This window comes from Bolinopsis microptera, chromosome 11 (assembly GCF_026151205.1).
Source record: "Bolinopsis microptera isolate Bmic1 chromosome 11, MBARI_Bmic_1.0, whole genome shotgun sequence".
In the NCBI taxonomy this organism is placed as follows: Eukaryota; Metazoa; Ctenophora; class Tentaculata; order Lobata; family Bolinopsidae; genus Bolinopsis; species Bolinopsis microptera.
Window position 1 is genome coordinate 7,688,879 of NC_087082.1, and position 19,361 is coordinate 7,708,239.

Consider the following 19,361-nt stretch of genomic DNA (forward strand, 5'->3'; position numbering starts at 1 on the left):
GAAAAATTTCCAATCAATCAATAATCGTTTTCAGACGCCAGAAAAGTATACTTACGATTTGTATCCCTTGGACTACATGGGAAATTTAAAGACGCCTGTCAATGGTAAAATAAATAAATAGAATATTTATCAATTTTGTTGTTTCTTTGAAGAATACGATACTAGTTTTATGGATATTATGTTATAATAAATTCGATAACAACTTCAGCATCAGCGTATGAATTGTCATTCCAAAGGCTGAAAGAAGGAAGTGTGACTTATCAGCACCCTTTAGAAGAACCCCTTGTCTTAAAACCAAACGAAAATGCAGCCATATTTGTGGATGAAGTGGGGGCAGACAATTTATTAAAGGGTTCAGTGTGTCATACAGGGCCTACACCAGTACCAGGGCTGGACAAAGCTATTGCAATGATATGTCCTACAGCAGCTGGGGGGAAGGAGTTTAACTTGAGCCTCTTTGAGGTGGTGGGTTCAAACAGAGGTTGTCTCGGTAAGTTAAATAATAGATAAATAGTTAATATTCAGGGGAATGTTTGTTATTTGCTTGACAGATATGATTGGAAGTTGCAACTTTTCCTCATCTCACATAACTATATTTCAACATGTAATTAACTGAGGATACTTGTCAGGGTGTAAAACTGGTATTGACTTGGGAGCAACAGTTGTGCAGGACTCAGTTCACTTCCTGATAGACGACACTAATTACTACTGGAACATTTCCATCTTCTACAATAAACGAGAGATGTGTAACGGTACAGACTGGAGATTTGGGGACAGTGGTATTTACACTATCGTTCTAAAAGAAACGGAGGCTGCAGCTAAAGAGGGGGAAACAGAGATAGACTATTCTTGTTACATGTTCACAACCACTAAACCGAGCAACTACTGGATGCCAATATGGCTGACACTGGTGGTGTTAGTGGTGATCATCCTCTTTATAGTGATCCTGGTTATTATAGACAGGAGATATCCCAGACTGAAGGAGGAGACTATGAAGAGGCTGGGATACTGGAACCCGGAGGATGAGGTAATCCTTATTTTCATTATTAATTTTATTGATAAATAATATTGTTTATTATCAAACAGGATTTATAATATATAATTATACAGAAGGAATAATTTAATGAAATAACTTAATACTTTAATGGTGTTACTTAGGTTATCTATATTTGTCGCATTATTATTAAAATCCTTCGTCAAACTGAAAATTAGTTAATTCTAAGCTAATTTCATAGTCTTCCATCAAATAAATTATCAGATACCACTACAAAAGACCGAACCAGACGAGGTAATTGAAAGTGAAAGTGAAAGTTATTCACCAATTTGATTGGCAGCTCATTGGTTAAACTGCTGGCACGTTCTAGAACAAATTAGGATAAGATCCCTACAAACAATCATATTGTGTCTGTTCTATAATACATAATCTATGTAATTTATGTAGAATCTTGTACCGTGATGTGAGACGAGGCCGAATCTGTGTTTTTATCAACCATTAAAAATAATAATTGAAAAAAAGTACAAGTAAAATAATTTATCAATAATAATCAAAAATTAGGTACAACAACTTTGAATTATTCCTTAAAAACTTGTTGATTACCATAACACTTACTGTATAAGTATACATTAATATTTCAGAAGGAGAAAGAGAGAAAAGCAGCCAGATTACAGTCTCTAGACACGTTTAGAGGTCTCGCTGTCACCATCATGATCTTCGTCAACTTCGGGGGAGGTTAGAATATTTGCTGTTTAAAGGGGGAGGGGCCGGGGGGGGGGGGGGTACCTCGCCCCTTTACACCTCGCTATGGTAAGGGAGTGTAACAGGCGACACAATGAAGTAGTGTTCGTCACAGTAACACGAGTACCAGTATTCAATATATGATTAACACGTCCTGATATTATGTCAATTATACTGCAGCAAAGAGCTCTTTATTAGACAACACAGTCAACAATGATTAATCAGTCCTCGACACACACTGTCACATACTTAATACATAATACAAAACTATCCTGTGGCGATTAGCATAACATCCATCTGCAGTAAGTAGCCGGTCAGTTCTGAAGCTGAGGTCACTCAGTCCGAAAGTAGGCAGCGATATAAGAGCTAATGTGACATAATCTAGATATTAGTAACAAGAGTAAAAGTAGTTACTGTAATTTGTTAATATTAGTAACAAGAGTAAGAGTAGTTACTGTAATTTTTTAATATCTATATTAGTAACAAGAGTAACAGTAGTTACTGTAATTTTTTGCTGTGCTATTCAGCTCTGTATTTGATTATGTTGCCCCAATTATTTTTGCGTCTTTTTAAAACTTATTGCAACCACGGAACAATAAAAGGGGTTTTCTGACAAAATAGCATAAGTAGGGACAATTCTTGTACTGTTTTACACATCAAGATGCCTGTACAATATGTACTATCATCTGAGCAGTCTTAGTCTTCTCCTGTCTTATAATGACTGCTAAGTGTACAGGACACTGCTAAGTGTACAGGACACTGCTAAGTGTACAGGACACTGCTAAGTGTACAGGACACTGCTAAGTGTACAGGACACTGCTAAGTGTACAGGACACTGCTAAGTGTACAGGACACTGCTAAGTGTACAGGACACTGCTAAGTGTACAGGACACTGCTAAGTGTACAGGACACTGCTAAGTGTACAGGACACTGCTAAGTGTACAGGACACAGGTAGTACAGTACTAGATCTGACTAATAAGCACAAACATATAATTTGCGTTCTCAGACGGCCGAGACAAGATTTAGCCTGAGTTGTAGAGTTGTAGTTCTCTGTAAACTATAGTACTACTCAGCGAACCTAATTTTCGTGCCATGTTCTGGATTCCTTCCGTTAAAATTTAAGAGGCAATGTTCACTAAATCTAAGATATAGATTTAAAATCCCACAAACCTTATTATATCCCCGTCATGTGCCTAATTGCAGTGTTTGTACCAAATAACCCAGACTGTTACAGGTATAGTAACTACTACTTCTTGCAGGTAACTACTTCTTCTTGGATCACGCCGCGTGGAATGGGTTGAGTTTAGCTGACTTTGTCTTCCCCTGGTTCATGTTCATGGTGGGGTGCAGCATCGTGCTCTCTGTGCAGTCACAGGTAAATAGTAAACTACTAGTCAGATCAGTCACAGGTAAATAATAAACCACTAGTCAGATCAGTTACAGGTAGATAATAAACTACTAGTCAGATCAGTCACAGGTAGATAATAAACTACTAGTCAGATCAGTCACAGGTAAATAATAAACTACTAGTCAGATCAGTCACAGGTAAATAGTAAACTACTAGTCAGATCAGTCACAGGTAAATAATAAACCACTAGTCAGATCAGTCACAGGTAAATAATAAACTACTAGTCAGATCAGTCACAGGTAAATAGTAAACTACTAGTCAGATCAGTCACAGGTAGATAATAAACTACTAGTCAGATCAGTCACAGGTAGATAATAAACCACTAGTCAGATCAGTCACAGGTAGATAATAAAGTACACTAGTCAGATCAGTCACAGGTAAATAATAAACTACTAGTCAGATCAGTCACAGGTAAATAATAAACCACTAGTCAGATCAGTCACAGGTAGATAATAAACTACTAGTCAGATCAGTCACAGGTAAATAATAAACTACTAGTCAGATCAGTCACAGGTAGATAATAAACTACTAGTCAGATCAGTCACAGATAAATAGTAAACTACTAGTCAGATCAGTCACAGGTAGATAATAAACTACTAGTCAGATCAGTCACAGGTAAATAATAAACTACTAGTCAGATCAGTCACAGGTAGATAATAAACAGTAGCAATCATTTTATCTTCAGTAGCAATCATTTTATCTCAGTAGCAATCATTTTATCTCAGTAGCAATCATTTTATCTAGCTTATGCAACGGTTTAAATCGTCTCTTATCAGCTGTTTTATCAACTTTAACACAGCACCGTGCTGTACAGCCCGTTTGTTGTACAATTGACAATGGAATTCAACGTAGCAGATCTACACACACAAGAGGAAGCTTTGCATTCATCAGTGGAAAAAGTTTTAAAAGCTGTCAATACTGCAAATACTGCGAAGAACGCTGTCAATATTGAAAAATTTGAGGAACTGAATCATGCAGCACTCATGAAATGTAACAAGGACACGATGGCAAAACTCATTGAGAACTTAACCAAATCACTGATCAGTAACATTGTTTTATGCAAATCTGCAGCCGGTACCATCGATTATGTTAAGTCAGAACTGATAAAAGTGCAGAGAGAGCAGCTAAAATCTGTGCAGGAGACTGTTCAAACTGAGATTAAAACGGAGATGAAGACATGGAGCGAAATTGCCAGGAAAAACTGCGACAATAAAGCTCCAACTTTGAAGACAGTGAAGAAAGCAGTACAGTCTGCTGTTCAAGACGACGCTCGGAGCAGGAACTTCATCGTCCACGGAGTTCCGGAGGATTACTCCACGTGCCCCGCTGATTTAGCAGATGAAGTACAGGACAAGATTTTGCAACACAATAACCACTCTGATATTGTAGCTGCTAATCGTATCGGTGTGAAGAAACGGGAGGATGGTAGGCCGAGGCCAATCAAAGTGACTATGAATAGTAACGAATCAGTGAAAGAGGCTCTCTCGAGAGCAAATCATTTGAAAAAGTCCCTCTGTACAACCTACCACAGCTGGTTCGTTGCTCCAGATAGAAACCGAGAGGAACAAGCAACACATAAAAAACTTGTAGCTCAATTAAAGGAGAAAATATCTGCTGAACCGTCGAAGTATCACTATATTAACGACGGAAAAGTTTTGAGTGTAGTGAATGCATATAAGAGATAATTAACTCAGATTAATCTGTTATCTTCTTTGTTGATTTGTGTGCAATTGGGCTGAGTTTAAGAGTTTAGAATAAAGTGCGTGATTTCGCTGAATTTCAAATTTGGTATAGCAACTCGAAGTGCAGACTTTTTGAGATCTGATGAAGTATGGCCAACGGGATTGTTACTCATATAATTTCCCGTGATGATTTTTGGACCATACATTGCTGAATAGCAATCGTGAAGGAAGTCTCACCAGTAGGTTTTATTTAACTAGGCTAAGTTTTCATACGCATATTCTATAGACTATACATTTACTTACTATGATTTATTAAAGGTTAATTTCTGCCCGATGGGAGTGAGATATTGTTTGGTGTGTGAATTTTTTGATTTTATAAGTTGACTTGAAATCCCTTAAGGGTACCGGCAAAAAAAGCTGGTTTCACAACAACAACAACTAGTCAGATCAGTCACAGATAAATAGTAAACTACTAGTCAGATCAGTCACAGGTAGATAATAAACAACTAGTCAGATCAGTCACAGGTAAATAATAAACTACTACTCAGATAAGTCACAGGTAGATAATAAACTACTAGTCAGATCAGTCACAGGTAGATCATAAACTACTAGTCAGATCAGTCACAGGTAAATAATAAACCACTAGTCAGATCAGTCACAGGTAAATAATAAACTACTAGTCAGATCAGACCAACATTGTGATATTAACTGTGTTTAAGCCTCTCTGTTCAGTAATCAGTATCTTGTACCGTGAAAGTTACATTAGCAGAGTACCACACAGTCCACCACAGCAGTAAGATGCATTACACAGCAGCACTAGTGGTTCTCATTTTACAGCTACAGTAGTAAGATGCATTACACAGCAGCACTAGTGGTTCTCATTTTACAGCTACAGTAGTAAGATGCATTACACAGCAGCCACTAGTGGTTCTCAGTTTACAAACGCGTGGGTGTCACTTGATTAGGTTTCCTGGAATGTACAGAGGGCCCAAAATGTAGATTTGATTTAGTGACCCAGGTAACCGCGTTATCAGCCGTGTTAAATACTCATCTTTAGAACCATGTGACATGTGAGTTTATTGGATTATGCGGAGTAAATTACATATTCTATAATAACACAGGAACCATATCTACACGTTTACCAACAGTCACCGTCAACCTTGTAAAAACACAGCGTATAGATCCCAATTAATTTGCAGCCTTACATCTTATAAACTATAAAGATACCGTCCCAGCAAGCCTGTCTAATGCGGGCCACTATTGTACATTAAAACTCAGTTAAGAACACTATTTCGGGCTGTCACCCTATTGTTTTCTCTACGTAGGAATGTACAGTGTACAGACTTTGGTTAGGTCAGCTAAATTTGTATAATAGTTCATTGTTGCATGACGTCAGTAGATGAGAGGGAACTGTTTTATAGCTATCTTACTGTAAGCTGGGTAGCTGGACGGAGTTAATAAATTAAATAGAGAATAATGCTTATCATATATAACATGTGAAGTGTGAATAGTAGAGAATTACAGATCTTACTAAAAAGTAAAATTATTATGGGTGACCAGGAAGCTTTGCTTTTAGTTTCTTTATTTGTATCAATAATACCTGAAGGTTATTTTTATAACTGTACCAGTCAATAGTCATGAGAGATAACAAGAGGATGGATTTATATGATGTGCTGCTGTGAAGTTAGCTCTGTTGATTAGTGATCACGTGAACTACACAGGATTAATAGTGAATTAGTCAACTGTGAATTAGTGAACTGTGAATTAGTGAAATGTCCTAGCCAAGTAGCCATCTCACTGATATTAAGCTGGTTAATATACTCGTTCATCTGTAGAATGATGGCTATGAAGTTAGTGAACTAATCTTTCAGTTTAATCGTTATATTTCCAGCTAATTATTTCCGTCAGACTTCATCCTGCAATTACAGCTGTCTACCAGGTGTAATTACAGCGGTTTAATTGACTGTAACTAATTAATTAGTGCCTCCCGTTCTCTGTTAATTTATTGATAATGTGATAAATGGATAAATTACAATGTTACACGCTTCAGCTAATCTTCAAAATAATATTAATCTTTAGATAGCTTGTTCTAATTTGGGTTACGCAAACATCTAGAATGTTCCAAGAGTCATTAGACCTTACTAATTATAAATCAACATGATTTAATGTTTAGTAAGGTATCCATATAATATTAGAACTAAAAAATCTGCTATACTCTTAAACAGTGTATGTTTATCGTCCTCAAAACTAGCAATATTAAATTGTCATGATGAACAAGCTTCAGTTCTAACTTCTATGGTGATAACTCCTTTTAGATCTGCTGTAGGTGGGCAGTGTTATCCTCACGTTTACGTAAACAGAGAGTTTGCCTAATAGTTAATAGTTAATAGTTAATAGTACTTTGTTTACACTTTACAGTATGCACTGAAGGGGTATCCTAGGAAGTTTCTTGAACTTTTAACAGGTACCCCTCCTCATTTAACCCTCGATTAAGTTCCCTATCATTCGGCTGAGTCGACCGAGGAGATCGCATAGATCCAATGGATCCTTAGTAGCTACTCCCTAGACTTAGCTTCTCCCTAGTTTTCACATTTTAACAGTAGTGAGTAGTAGTTAACAACAACTGTGCAATATCACAGTTGAGAAGCAGTTAACAACTGTGCAATATCACAGTTGAGAAGCAGTTAACAACTGTGCAATATCACAGTTGAGTAGCAGTTAACAACTGTGCAATATCACAGTTGAGAAGCAGTTAACAACTGTGCAATATCACAGTTGAGAAGCAGTTAACAACTGTGCAATATCACAGTTGAGAAGCAGTTAACAACTGTGCAATATCACAGTTGAGAAGCTGTTAACAACTGTGCAATATCACAGTTGAGTAGCAGTTAACAACTGTGCAATATCACAGTTGAGTAGCAGTTAACAACTGTGCAATATCACAGTTGAGAAGCAGTTAACAACTGTACAATATCACAGTTGAGTAGCTGTTAACAACTGTGCAATATCACAGTTGAACTATGGCTCTACTACTTTGGAGTGTTGCGGTTAATTTGAAGACCTATAAGATCTGTCTCTGTTTATTTTATAAAATATAAATTAATAACTGCGTATAAATATAATTGACTTGTAAGTGTTGACATAGTAAATCACGATAAGTGCTGTAAAGTATCCTCTTGTCAATAACATTGGCGACATGCCAAGTCCTGTAGTTGGAGTTATTTTACTAAACATGCCAAGTCCTGTAGTTGAAGTTATTTTACCAAACATGCCAAGTCCTGTAGTTGAAGTTATTTTACTAAACATGCCAAGTCCTGTAGTTGAAGTTATTTTACTAAACATGCCAAGTCCTGTAGTTGAAGTTATTTTACCAAACATGCCAAGTCCTGTAGTTGGAGTTATTTTACTAAACATGCCAAGTCCTGTAGTTGAAGTTATTTTACCAAACATGCCAAGTCCTGTAGTTGAAGTTATTTTACTAAACATGCCAAGTCCTGTAGTTGAAGTTATTTTACTAAACATGCCAAGTCCTGTAGTTGAAGTTATTTTACCAAACATGCCAAGTCCTGTAGTTGAAGTTATTTTACTAAACATGCCAAGTCCTGTAGTTGGAGTTATTTTACTAAACATGCCAAGTCCTGTAGTTGGAGTTATTTTACTAAACATGCCAAGTCCTGTAGTTGAAGTTATTTTACTAAACATGCCAAGTCCTGTAGTTGAAGTTATTTTACCAAACATGCCAAGTCCTGTAGTTGAAGTTATTTTACTAAACATGCCAAGTCCTGTAGTTGGAGTTATTTTACTAAACATGCCAAGTCCTGTAGTTGGAGTTATTTTACCAAACATGCCAAGTCCTGTAGTTGGAGTTATTTTACTAAACATGCCAAGTCCTGTAGTTGGAGTTATTTTACCAAACATGCCAAGTCCTGTAGTTGAGTTATTTTACTAAACATGCCAAGTCCTGTAGTTGAGTTATTTTACCAAACATGCCAAGTCCTGTAGTTGAAGTTATTTTACCAAACATGCCAAGTCCTGTAGTTGAAGTTATTTTACCAAACATGCCAAGTCCTGTAGTTGGAGTTATTTTACTTAACCACAATTGTCAGACTAGCTATAAATTATTCTACTTTTACTGATTAAAATGAGAATTTCTTACTTAAATTGGAATTTCTTAACTAAAAGTTTGACAAGCACAAGCATTTTGTACATGTCTTCCAATTCTGAAAAATATAGTTACACGGCAAAAGAGCTGGATAATTAAAGTTGATAACTTGCATAAATATTCATTTAGCATAATGACCAGTGCTATACATTAAGTGTCTGTCTGATACTAGAATTTCGATGCGATGTGGTCTGTGGCTAAAGTTGTAGATAATGTAGTTGAAATTGCGAAGAAGAAAAAATTATGCACTAAGCACTTTGAATAATTGTACATCTTTTGCGGTTCACTTAAATTACTACTAGGTGAATTAGTATACTTAGTATCAGATGCCATCTAATCGTGAAAGATGTGGAAGTTTAAACGTCATGATCAAGTTTAGAAAAGGTGAATAGTATCACGATAATGGTGTTTACCTTAAATGAAATTTACCGGTCCTCCAAGAGAATTGCTGGTAGCAACTGAATAATCAATTTAAATTAATCAATTAGTTATTTGGTAAAATAATTGCTTATATAAAAACTAATTATTTCCCTAACAGTTGAAGAAGAACGTAGCGAAGACGAAGATTCTGAAGAAAGTAGGAGTGAGGTTCCTGAAACTGTTCCTGATAGGGGTGTTCCTGAACACAGGAGTACCAGGAGGTTGGTAGATATTTACATTTCTTATCTTACTTTAGGTACATTAGGTAATAGTTATCGATATATTATCGGGGTTAGATGATATTATATCTAATCTTGATTCGTAGATCTCTTGTTTCATTGTTTTTATCTTCCAGGTAAATATAATGAGTATTATTTTGATCTGATTGTTGAAACTTCAGATTATTGGATTATTAGAATTTAGATCATAATTTAAACTAAATAGCACGATGCCCAGCCATGCTATTTAGTCTAATCTCAACTCTTATTTTACTTCGGACATTCCAACAGCCACATTGTTACACAAGTGTGTAACCAGCCAATTACAGGAAGCCGAAGGATTCAATTATACATTAGGCCAGTGACGGTTAAGGTAGTGTGTACCATACTTTCTTCGCCCGAGACTTTGCTGCAATGGGCAGCTCCTCATTTAACCCTCACACCCGATTTCTCGAGTATTTGGCTGAGTGGACCGGGGGGCTGCATAGACCACTCAGGATCCTTAGCTGAGCGTCGACGACGCTCACCCCTCGGCTAGTGGCAGAGTCGGGAATCGAACCTGGTACCTCAAGCAATACCAGGCCCGGATTAACCAACTGAGCCACTAAGCCACTAATTATTGAGAATAAATATAAAGTTATAACTAATAAGCAGTCAGGATGTCGGTATAATTAGTAAGTAGACTGTAAAATGTATATTATATGTTGTGTGTCAGTAGCAAGCACTGATAGTGTCGGTTTTTTAATTGACTATAATATAATATTACAGTCTATACTACTATACTAGAGCTGTACTAAACCACGCACAGTACAAACCTGGATCAGGTACAGTACAGTTTGGATCTGTGTCTGTGTCACAACCTGTAGAGTACGATACTTTAATATTATTTACATCATCTCCAGTCAACACTTGGGTCCTTTTTTACTTTTTCAACTCAGAAACATTCGCCCACTGGCCACTTTGTAATGAGCAAATGATATATAATAGTCTATACTACTATACTAGAACTGTACTAAACCACGCACAGTACAAACCTGGATCAGGTACAGTGCAGTTTGGATCTGTGTCTGTGTCACAACCTGTAGAGAAAGATACTTTAATATTATTTGCATCATCTCCAGTCAACACTTGGGTCCTTTTTTACTTTTTCAACTCAGAAACATTGCCCACTGGCCACTTTGTAATGAGCAAATGATATATAGTCTATACTACTATACTAGAGCTGTACTAAACCACGCACAGTACAAACCTGGATCAGGTACAGTGCAGTTTGGATCTGTGTCTGTGTCACAACCTGTAGAGAAAGATACTTTAATATTATTTGCATCATCTCCAGTCAACACTTGGGTCCTCTTTTACTTTTTCAACTCAGAAACATTCGTCCACTTTTTAATGAGCAAATTTTTCATTAAGTAGGTTGTGCAGTGTGCAGTACACACACTGTTTGCGTACCTTGTTGTGTACCTTGAAAGTAGACCTCAGAAAGGTAGAGGAAGCTGTCGTACCCTGCTCGCTGTTTAATGTAGATACGGTCCCCGGAGTTATCAAACCTCAGTATGTAGGTCTGTGCTTCAGCAGTGAACCAGTCTGTAGTAGTCTCCTCCTCCTCAGCAGTGTTATAGTTCACTAGGAGCACTTGTTCAGGACTGCAGTTACCTGGCTCCACGTTCTCTGTACACACTGATATTGTACTTCCTGAACAGTTCACACTCAACCCTCTCTTCACACCTACCTAGTAACTACCTACCTAGAACCTACCTACCTAGTAACTACCTACCTAGTAACTACCTACCTAGTAACTACCTACCTAGTAACTACCTACCTAGTAACTACCTACCTAGTAACTACCTACCTAGTAACTACCTAGTAACTACCTACCTAGTAACTACCTACCTAGTAACTACCTAGTAACTACCTACCTAGTAACTACCTAGTAACTACCTACCTAGTAACTACCTACCTAGTAACTACCTACCTAGTAACTACCTACCTAGTAACTACCTAGTAACTACCTAGTAACTACCTATTAACTACCTACCTAGTAACTAGTAACTACCTACCTAGTAACTACCTACCTAGTAACTACCTACCTAGTAACTACCTACCTAGTAACTACCTACCTAGTAAATACCTACCTAGTAACTACCTACCTAGTAACTACCTACCTAGTAACTACCTACCTAGTAACTACCTAGTAACTACCTATTAACTACCTACCTAGTAACTACCTACCTAGTAACTGCCTACCTAGTAACTACCTACCTAGTAACTACCTACCTAGTAACTACCTAGTAACTACCTACCTAGTAACTACCTACTTAGTAACTACCTACCTAGTAACTACCTAGTAACTACCTACCTAGTAACTACCTACCTAGTAACTACCTACCTAGTAACTACCTACCTAGTAACTACCTAGTAACTACCTAAGCACACTTCTAGATTAAGTAAGTTGTCTTGTACCTCAATATAAACGATAGTTTGGATAATTAACCAAATGTTACTACAGCTATCTAATACTATACTACTACTATTATACTACTAGAGCGATGAGGTCCCACTAGATGGACGGTACTTAAAACGAGGGCCCTATTAAAAAGAGTGTTTACTGTCTGCAGAAGTGATTTGATCTGTTCCCACATTGTTCACTATTTTAACTCTGGTCACGTGGTAAACTTTATCAAGGTCCAGTGTGATCCATTCTCCTCCTGGACCCTGAAATGTTGCAAAATAAGGTGAAATTACCGGGTCATGTTCATTATATTCATTAAATTTAATCTGGATAACAAAAGATAGATCACACAATACACATTAAGTAGATCAAATAGGTAGGTCAATAGGTAGGTCACACAATACACATTAAGTAGATCACATAGGTAGGTCAATAGGTAGGTCACACAATACACATTAAGTAGATCACATAGGTAGGTCAATAGGTAGATCACACAATACACATTAAGTAGGTCAATAGGTAGGTCAATAGGTAGGTCACACAATACACATTAAGTAGGTCAATAGGTAGGTCAATAGGTAGGTCACATACCTTTCCGTTTCCCGTACCACCAATGGTATCTAGTTGACCATCAATAATGTTGTCAGGTTCCATTCCAGTTGGACGACCACGGTTGCTGGACGTTGTTACTAATGAAGGGGACTGCCAGGGGATGTGGGGCCCTGAAACAATTAAAATTAGAGCCCATGATATTTTTTTTAAGACACTTATTTTACTTCGGTGTATTCCAACAGCCACATTGTTACACAAGTGCAACCATCCAATTACAGGAAGCCGAAGGATTTATTTTGGCCAGTGACGGTTAAGGTAGTGTGTACCATACTTTCTTCGCTCGAGATTTTGCTGCAATGTGCAGCTCCTCATTTAACCCTCACGCCCGATTTCTCGAGTATTCGGCTGAGTAGACCGGGGGGCTGCATAGACCACACAGGATCCTTAGCTGAACGTCAAAGACGCCCACCCACGACCAGACAGACAGTGGAATTCGAACTCGCAACCTTACGATTTAATTCGCAAAGATGGCGATCTAACCAACTGCGCTACCTGGCCGCTAAATTGACAAAAACAGATTACAGATATATCTGGTATTGTTGGTTTTAATATATTCTGCGTAGAGCGTGCTAAATACTTACCAATACACGACGGCTCTATTCTCCTTATGAAGAGTCTTCCTTTCAAACACCTCAGAAACCTATCTCCGGCCAGTTCCTTGCCAGTCTCTACACAGGACAACATGGTTATGTCTCCTGGTTCAACTGGGAGGAGGGAGGACCTTAACTTGTGGTCCCACCTGCTGGGCAGGGATGTACATGTACCTGGGTAGGGGAGTTTGTTATTTTACGTCAATTTAAGTTGCTTTATTAAAACTGTGGGCCGTGGGGTATGTAATGTTACGTTACTTTAAGTTACTTTATTAAAACCACTCTTAGTCAGTTCATTCTCCCTCTGTACTCTAGTACAGCTGAGCTATATTCACCTAGTTTTAAAGGTCTGTACAAGTTGGGGTCTAGGTCTGATGACACAACACTTTCCACCATTTCCATTTCATCAAACGTACACTCGTTGTAAAGCTTTGTGTTAAACAACTCCACTCCGTTAAAAAACAGATAGAATCGCGACTTCCACATGAGAATTGTCAACACCTTCTTATCTTCACCGGCAATAAGATGATTGATGGGTCCTGAATTTTTTGAGTTCAGTCATCAGTGTCACGTCCTCTACTATACGAAATCTTTCCTTTTTATTTACTATTTTTCTTGACATCAAATATATCTTATTGCATCTTATTGCATCTTATTGCATCTTATTTATTACTAAAAATAGTGACTTGAAGGATACCTGAAGCGTGCTGAGTGGCACCCAAACATGTGGGTGAGATTATCTCGTACTCTGTTTTTGTGATTCTAACAGTGAGATGCTTGTTGGCGTTGAGGAACTCTGCTTTGTTTTTCAGGTTGATTAAAAACTCGGGCTCTATGGTTTTCAGTTTTATTTGTAGTGCCTTTTCGCTGAAGTCTAATAAAACAAGTTCCGCTGGTATTCCCGTCCAAGTCTCTGAAAAGATTATTGTTAAGGGCGCTGAACCTCTTCATTTTAAGAAAGGTCAGGGAAATGCGACAACAAATAACAAAAGAACTCCATCGTAGTTATAAATTGAATTTTGACATATTCTGTATAAACTAATCCGCCCAAAAACATTAGAACGTTGGTATAATCAAACTATTAGACTGACTAACCTTCCTCCTCTTTGTCTGGATCTTCTGTTCCTTGCTCCTCCAGATCTGGTGCACTATTCTCGCACCCTTCACTTGGTTCACATGTACCTGAAATGACAATTTTAACTGCACTTTTTCTATTGTAACAAAATGTTTGATAGTCAAATCTGTGCTCATTGGTCTTTTTTGATACAAATTTAGGACTTTAGGACTGAAATATGCAGCTATACATTATACAACGGCTATACATTTTATATTTTAAAATTCTAGAGTAATGAATTATAATGTGAGGCTAATAATTCTGAAGTGGTTCATATCTTATGAAGCAATCATACTACTATAATACTACTGGCTAACATTGAGAGCGTATAGTGCTTTGTAATTATAAATTACCTCAGCATCATCAAGATAATTATTCACGGAGGACCTTGAGTCTGTTATAACTACTATTTGAATTTAAAACTACTGAGATATGTTATTTTTAATCATCAATTATTTAATTCAATAATTCCACAACGATGCACTCTTTTGGCTCAATAACATGGTACGCAACCGAGGAATATAAAAATGTTTAACAGCAGTAACCCTTTAAAAACAAATTTAGGGGTCCCTTATACATATTATGTATAATACATAATATCATCCAACGAAGTTGTACTATGGCAATTTGGATGGTATGTACCAAAATAGAAGTTTGATAGAATGATGTAATAAGTCAACTTTTAAAAACAGTTTCCTTCAAATATTAAAATTATATTAGAAAACAAAGAACCGTGCGATATAATAATATCTAGATATAGACCATGTTAAGTTCCTAATTATTAATTAAACTTTTTCTGTTTTCTGATAATTCCGTACATGCGACAAGGGAAAACGCTCTTTTTACTTAGTATAATTATTTCAGGAGTTGACCTGACCCAGCTAAGGATACCCGGAGTTTTACAACGTATTGGTTTCACTTACTTAGTCTGCTCCGTACTGGAGATACTCTTTATTCCTAGACTCACTGCTGCAGAGAACTTCGTGAGTAATACTACTGTTGTAGTGCTGCTAGTGAGTTGTTCATACAATACTACTATTTCTTTTAGCTGTGGGTAAATGATTGATATGGTCTCTAATCTATATTGGTAATATAATAATGAGGTGTTAATTACAATCTGGTGTTTGTTTGTTAATTACAGGACGTCTAATGTATTCTCATATAATTTAAAGTGTGTGTAAGCCGGAGATAACACGCCCCCACTGATATGCCGAACTGATTGAAGATTGTTTGCATGACTAATCTAGCCATTGCTTGCGGAGGAGATAGCCGAGTTAATGCTTGCGGAGGAGTATTGCATGTTAGAATCATCACATACCCTCCGCAGGCAATCACATACCCAACATACCGGGTCTGCCTGAGAAAGAGAGCCTTATAAACTCTTAGCAGTCAGCTCAAACTAGTCATCCTATAGAGGCAGTGTTTTACAAGTACACCATTTTACAATGTAGTAGATATTAATAGCCCCTGAACAACCTACTCAGTATGTACTCAGTATGTACTCAGTATGTACTCAGTATGTACTCAGTATGTACTCAGTGTACGTATCAACTAGCTCAACTGCTGCCCAGCCCCCTCACCGCCGCAAGATCGTAGTTATTTAATGAAAATTTGTAGAACAGCCCCTAAAGGTATAAACGGTTTCTAGTCCAGGTAGATATTTATAATATTAACATTGTGCTGCTGTGTTTTCTATATATCAGCTAATAAGGAACATATGTCTAGTGTTGAAGTTGTATTTAACAACTGTTTTCACAGTTTCTAAATCACATTATCCGGTGCCAACTATCGTACAATTACCATATATGGGCATCACGTGGTCATGTTTTCTATAACATACGTTATCTTCAAAATATGTGACTGTATAATTCCACAACGATTAAAAAAATGTTAGTTTATGATCCAATCTAAAACCGATGACACTTTATCAAGGTTTATAACAGCTTAACAGTTAGTCATCACTGTAAATACTACATACCTAAAATACCTAACACTACACCTGATCCGGTCCATTAACGTGTTAAATACAGTGCTAACCGTTAAATTGAGTGTTAGTGTTAATGCAGTTTTAAATAGACGCGCTGTATAACCAACACCTTTAAAGAATACCAGTCACGCTATCTGTTAACGGACACTGAAAGAACTGTAGTTTAAAATAGTTCAAACTAACACTATTTTAAGACATTTAGTGATCGGAGTACTGATCGAGCTTCTGATCTGACAGAAGTACACCGTAAGACCACCGTATTAGGACCACTAGTTAATATTAGGACAGTAGTTAGGACACTATTAGGACCAGCTTAGAAACACGTGACATGTTGTGGCTAACAACTAGTCCCGCTACAGGGTGGAGAGAGAATGAAGGTTGAAGATAACGAGTATAACGAGTGTGGCAAATTCCTCAACGAGGAGCCGGACATTCCTGTGAGTACCGTTTCACAGTGCAGCGAGGGGTCTTATTTATAGGATTATTGAAACTATTATTACATTAGTGTATATTCATTTTACTGAATTGTCACATGAGTAACCACGTGTTTACTGCAGGACAAGAAGAACAGTTGGAAGTACGCACAGAACTCTGAAGGGGAGACTGTTATTCGCGGGGTACGTTCTATGCCTTGAGAAAAGCCGACAGCATAACATTTTGTGCAGATAGGATTTTCAGTTTGTTCACAAAAAATGTGGATGTGCAGACTGCAGTTAGAAATTAGAATTGCTCTTGTACAGGCAACAAGGTTACCATGCTAAGTTGTTTTCTACCCATGCCCTGGTACGGTCCATCTAACGTTAACACTCATGTGTTCTGTAAGCTAGGGGTATAGCTTCAACACTCTTCAAACAGCGAAAATAGGAAGTTATAGCTTATCTAGGTCATATAGCTTATCTATATCATTATATAGCTTATCTAGGTCACACTTAGATAAGCTCCGATGATTTTATTGTAGCCGTACAACAGGGTGACCTACAAGGGTGACCTGGATAATATACCAATTCATGGCTCTCAATCTTAAAGCTCCTCTAATTTACACTGAAATAAGAAATGTAATATATGTAATGTAACCTAGCATTACACTATAATACAGTCATTACTAATTAACCATTACGTAAGGATAGGGAGTGGAAACATACCTTTATAACTTTATAACGATGATTTAAGAGCCTGTAAATTAATGTTATATAATTCCGGGACGAGGGAGCACTCTTGTGTAATGTAAAGCGTGACATGTCACGTGACTGGTAACGTGGTCTGTGGCTAGTGTTACATCTGGTGAGACTGGTCACGTCCACTGAGGTCACCACGGCTCTGGTCACTCCTCCTCTTTATGCGAATATATTATGTGTGACAAGACATAATTATGCGAATATTATAATTCTCAGTCAATTTAATCTAGTGAGTAAGATTCATATTTTAGTGTAAATGTAAACCAGGTTCTCCAGTAATCAAGGGAATGTTTCTAACACTACCATGCTTGCCTATCTGTCCTGTGTAGACACTACATTGTACATTGTGCAGCTGCTGGCCATATCTCATGAAAACAAACCACATTCCAACAAGGTTCCCAACCATTCTGGAAGGTTCTCTTGAAACCACATCTTGGACCTGGGTATATTATTCAGTTTCTTTAACTAGATTTGTCACGTGACTAACACGTGACTAACGCGTGACTAAGACCGCGTCTGACGTCACTTAACAAGATCAAGACCGTGTGTAATTATAGAACAGACTGTGTGGTTACAATGAGGGAGGATAGAAGGAACCTGGAACCAACAGGACCAGAGGACCAGCTAACCAGTTCCTGTCCTTTTAGAAACATCTGCTGCTCACATATTTACTGACCTATTTAATATTGTTAACGCAGTGTTAGCTGTAATGAAATATTAGAGAATTCTTTAAAGGTTCTAAGTTTTCCAACGAACACAACCTACCTATCATTAGTGACTAGTCATGCACGACGCTTATCACCCGTTATTTGTGAAGAAGTGATGGGTAAATTTATAGCGTGAATGTTTTTTATTAAGACAAATGGTACGATAAGTTTCAAAACTAAGGATTAAGTTTGTTTACGTATCGGAGGTAGGGTTATAGATAGACAATATAACTTGTGTAGTGAGAGTAGGATTACATATCAGTAGGACTATAACTACGCTTACCCTCAATAACCCCGTAAGCCATGACTTCAGAGACTTGTAGGTGGGAACCTATAGTCTGGTACAGTTCCAAGGTGTCTCCATTGGGTCTCCCTTCGCAGGTTACTGTCACTGCTACAGGATCTGGTGCATTGCCTGACTGCAGTGCCTCTGTAGTTGGTACATTGTAGGAACCACTGGGGACTGTGCCGCACACCACTGCTTCCTGGGTTAGAAAACTTGTTGGGAGCTGTTTATTTCTAAAATTATAATGAGCACTGGGTTTATCAGTTTATCTCCATTAATGTATCATTGTTGACGTTATGTGAGATTGATCAGTACTTATGTCCTGCTTATTTACCTGTGTGGGTGATATACTACTACTACTACTACTACCTGTGTGTTGCTGTTCTTGATAGATATCTGGATCCCCTCCAGCCTCTTCCATGTGTTAGCACAATACGCATCACTCCTACACCAATCATCCCACCTGCGTGATAGTACACTGTCACTGTGTGATAATACACTCAACACTGCCACTTTATTATCAGCCTTGGTTTGATTCCTACTCTTCACTGTGAAATGGATTTTAACAGAAATGAAATAACCACAGGTAATTACTGATAACGTACCTATAAAACGTCAGAATAACAAAGTGGAAGATGTAGGGTCTGTTAAAGGACAGAGTCAGGTACTGAGGGCGTTTGCTCTGCACCACATCATCAGCTGAGTGGGCAGAAGTGGAGTTGTTGTCATCAAACGCACCACCAGCACATACCTCAAATGTTGTGTCCTGTTGGGTATCATCATTAGTCAATAACAGGGGTACTAACGGTAGC

The 19,361-nt window shown here is 37.7% G+C and overlaps 1 protein-coding gene across 3 annotated transcripts in view; it reads left to right on the top strand.

Annotated features, from left to right (window-relative positions):
- LOC134822958 (heparan-alpha-glucosaminide N-acetyltransferase-like) overlaps nucleotides 1-19,361 on the top strand; it is a 29,239-nt gene that overhangs the window by 347 nt on the left and 9,531 nt on the right. Inside the window, exons 2-11 of one of the 3 annotated variants that reach the window (XM_063834239.1) lie at nucleotides 35-104; nucleotides 209-490; nucleotides 630-1,027; nucleotides 1,259-1,288; nucleotides 1,636-1,729; nucleotides 2,996-3,111; nucleotides 9,527-9,629; nucleotides 15,259-15,377; nucleotides 16,741-16,818; nucleotides 16,939-16,998. In XM_063834239.1, the coding sequence (XP_063690309.1) occupies nucleotides 35-104; nucleotides 209-490; nucleotides 630-1,027; nucleotides 1,259-1,288; nucleotides 1,636-1,729; nucleotides 2,996-3,111; nucleotides 9,527-9,629; nucleotides 15,259-15,377; nucleotides 16,741-16,818; nucleotides 16,939-16,998 (1,350 nt within the window). The remainder of the gene's footprint in view (nucleotides 1-34; nucleotides 105-208; nucleotides 491-629; nucleotides 1,028-1,258; nucleotides 1,289-1,635; nucleotides 1,730-2,995; nucleotides 3,112-9,526; nucleotides 9,630-15,258; nucleotides 15,378-16,740; nucleotides 16,819-16,938; nucleotides 16,999-19,361) is intronic. The other 2 variants (XM_063834240.1, XM_063834241.1) reach the window with 2 other exon arrangements.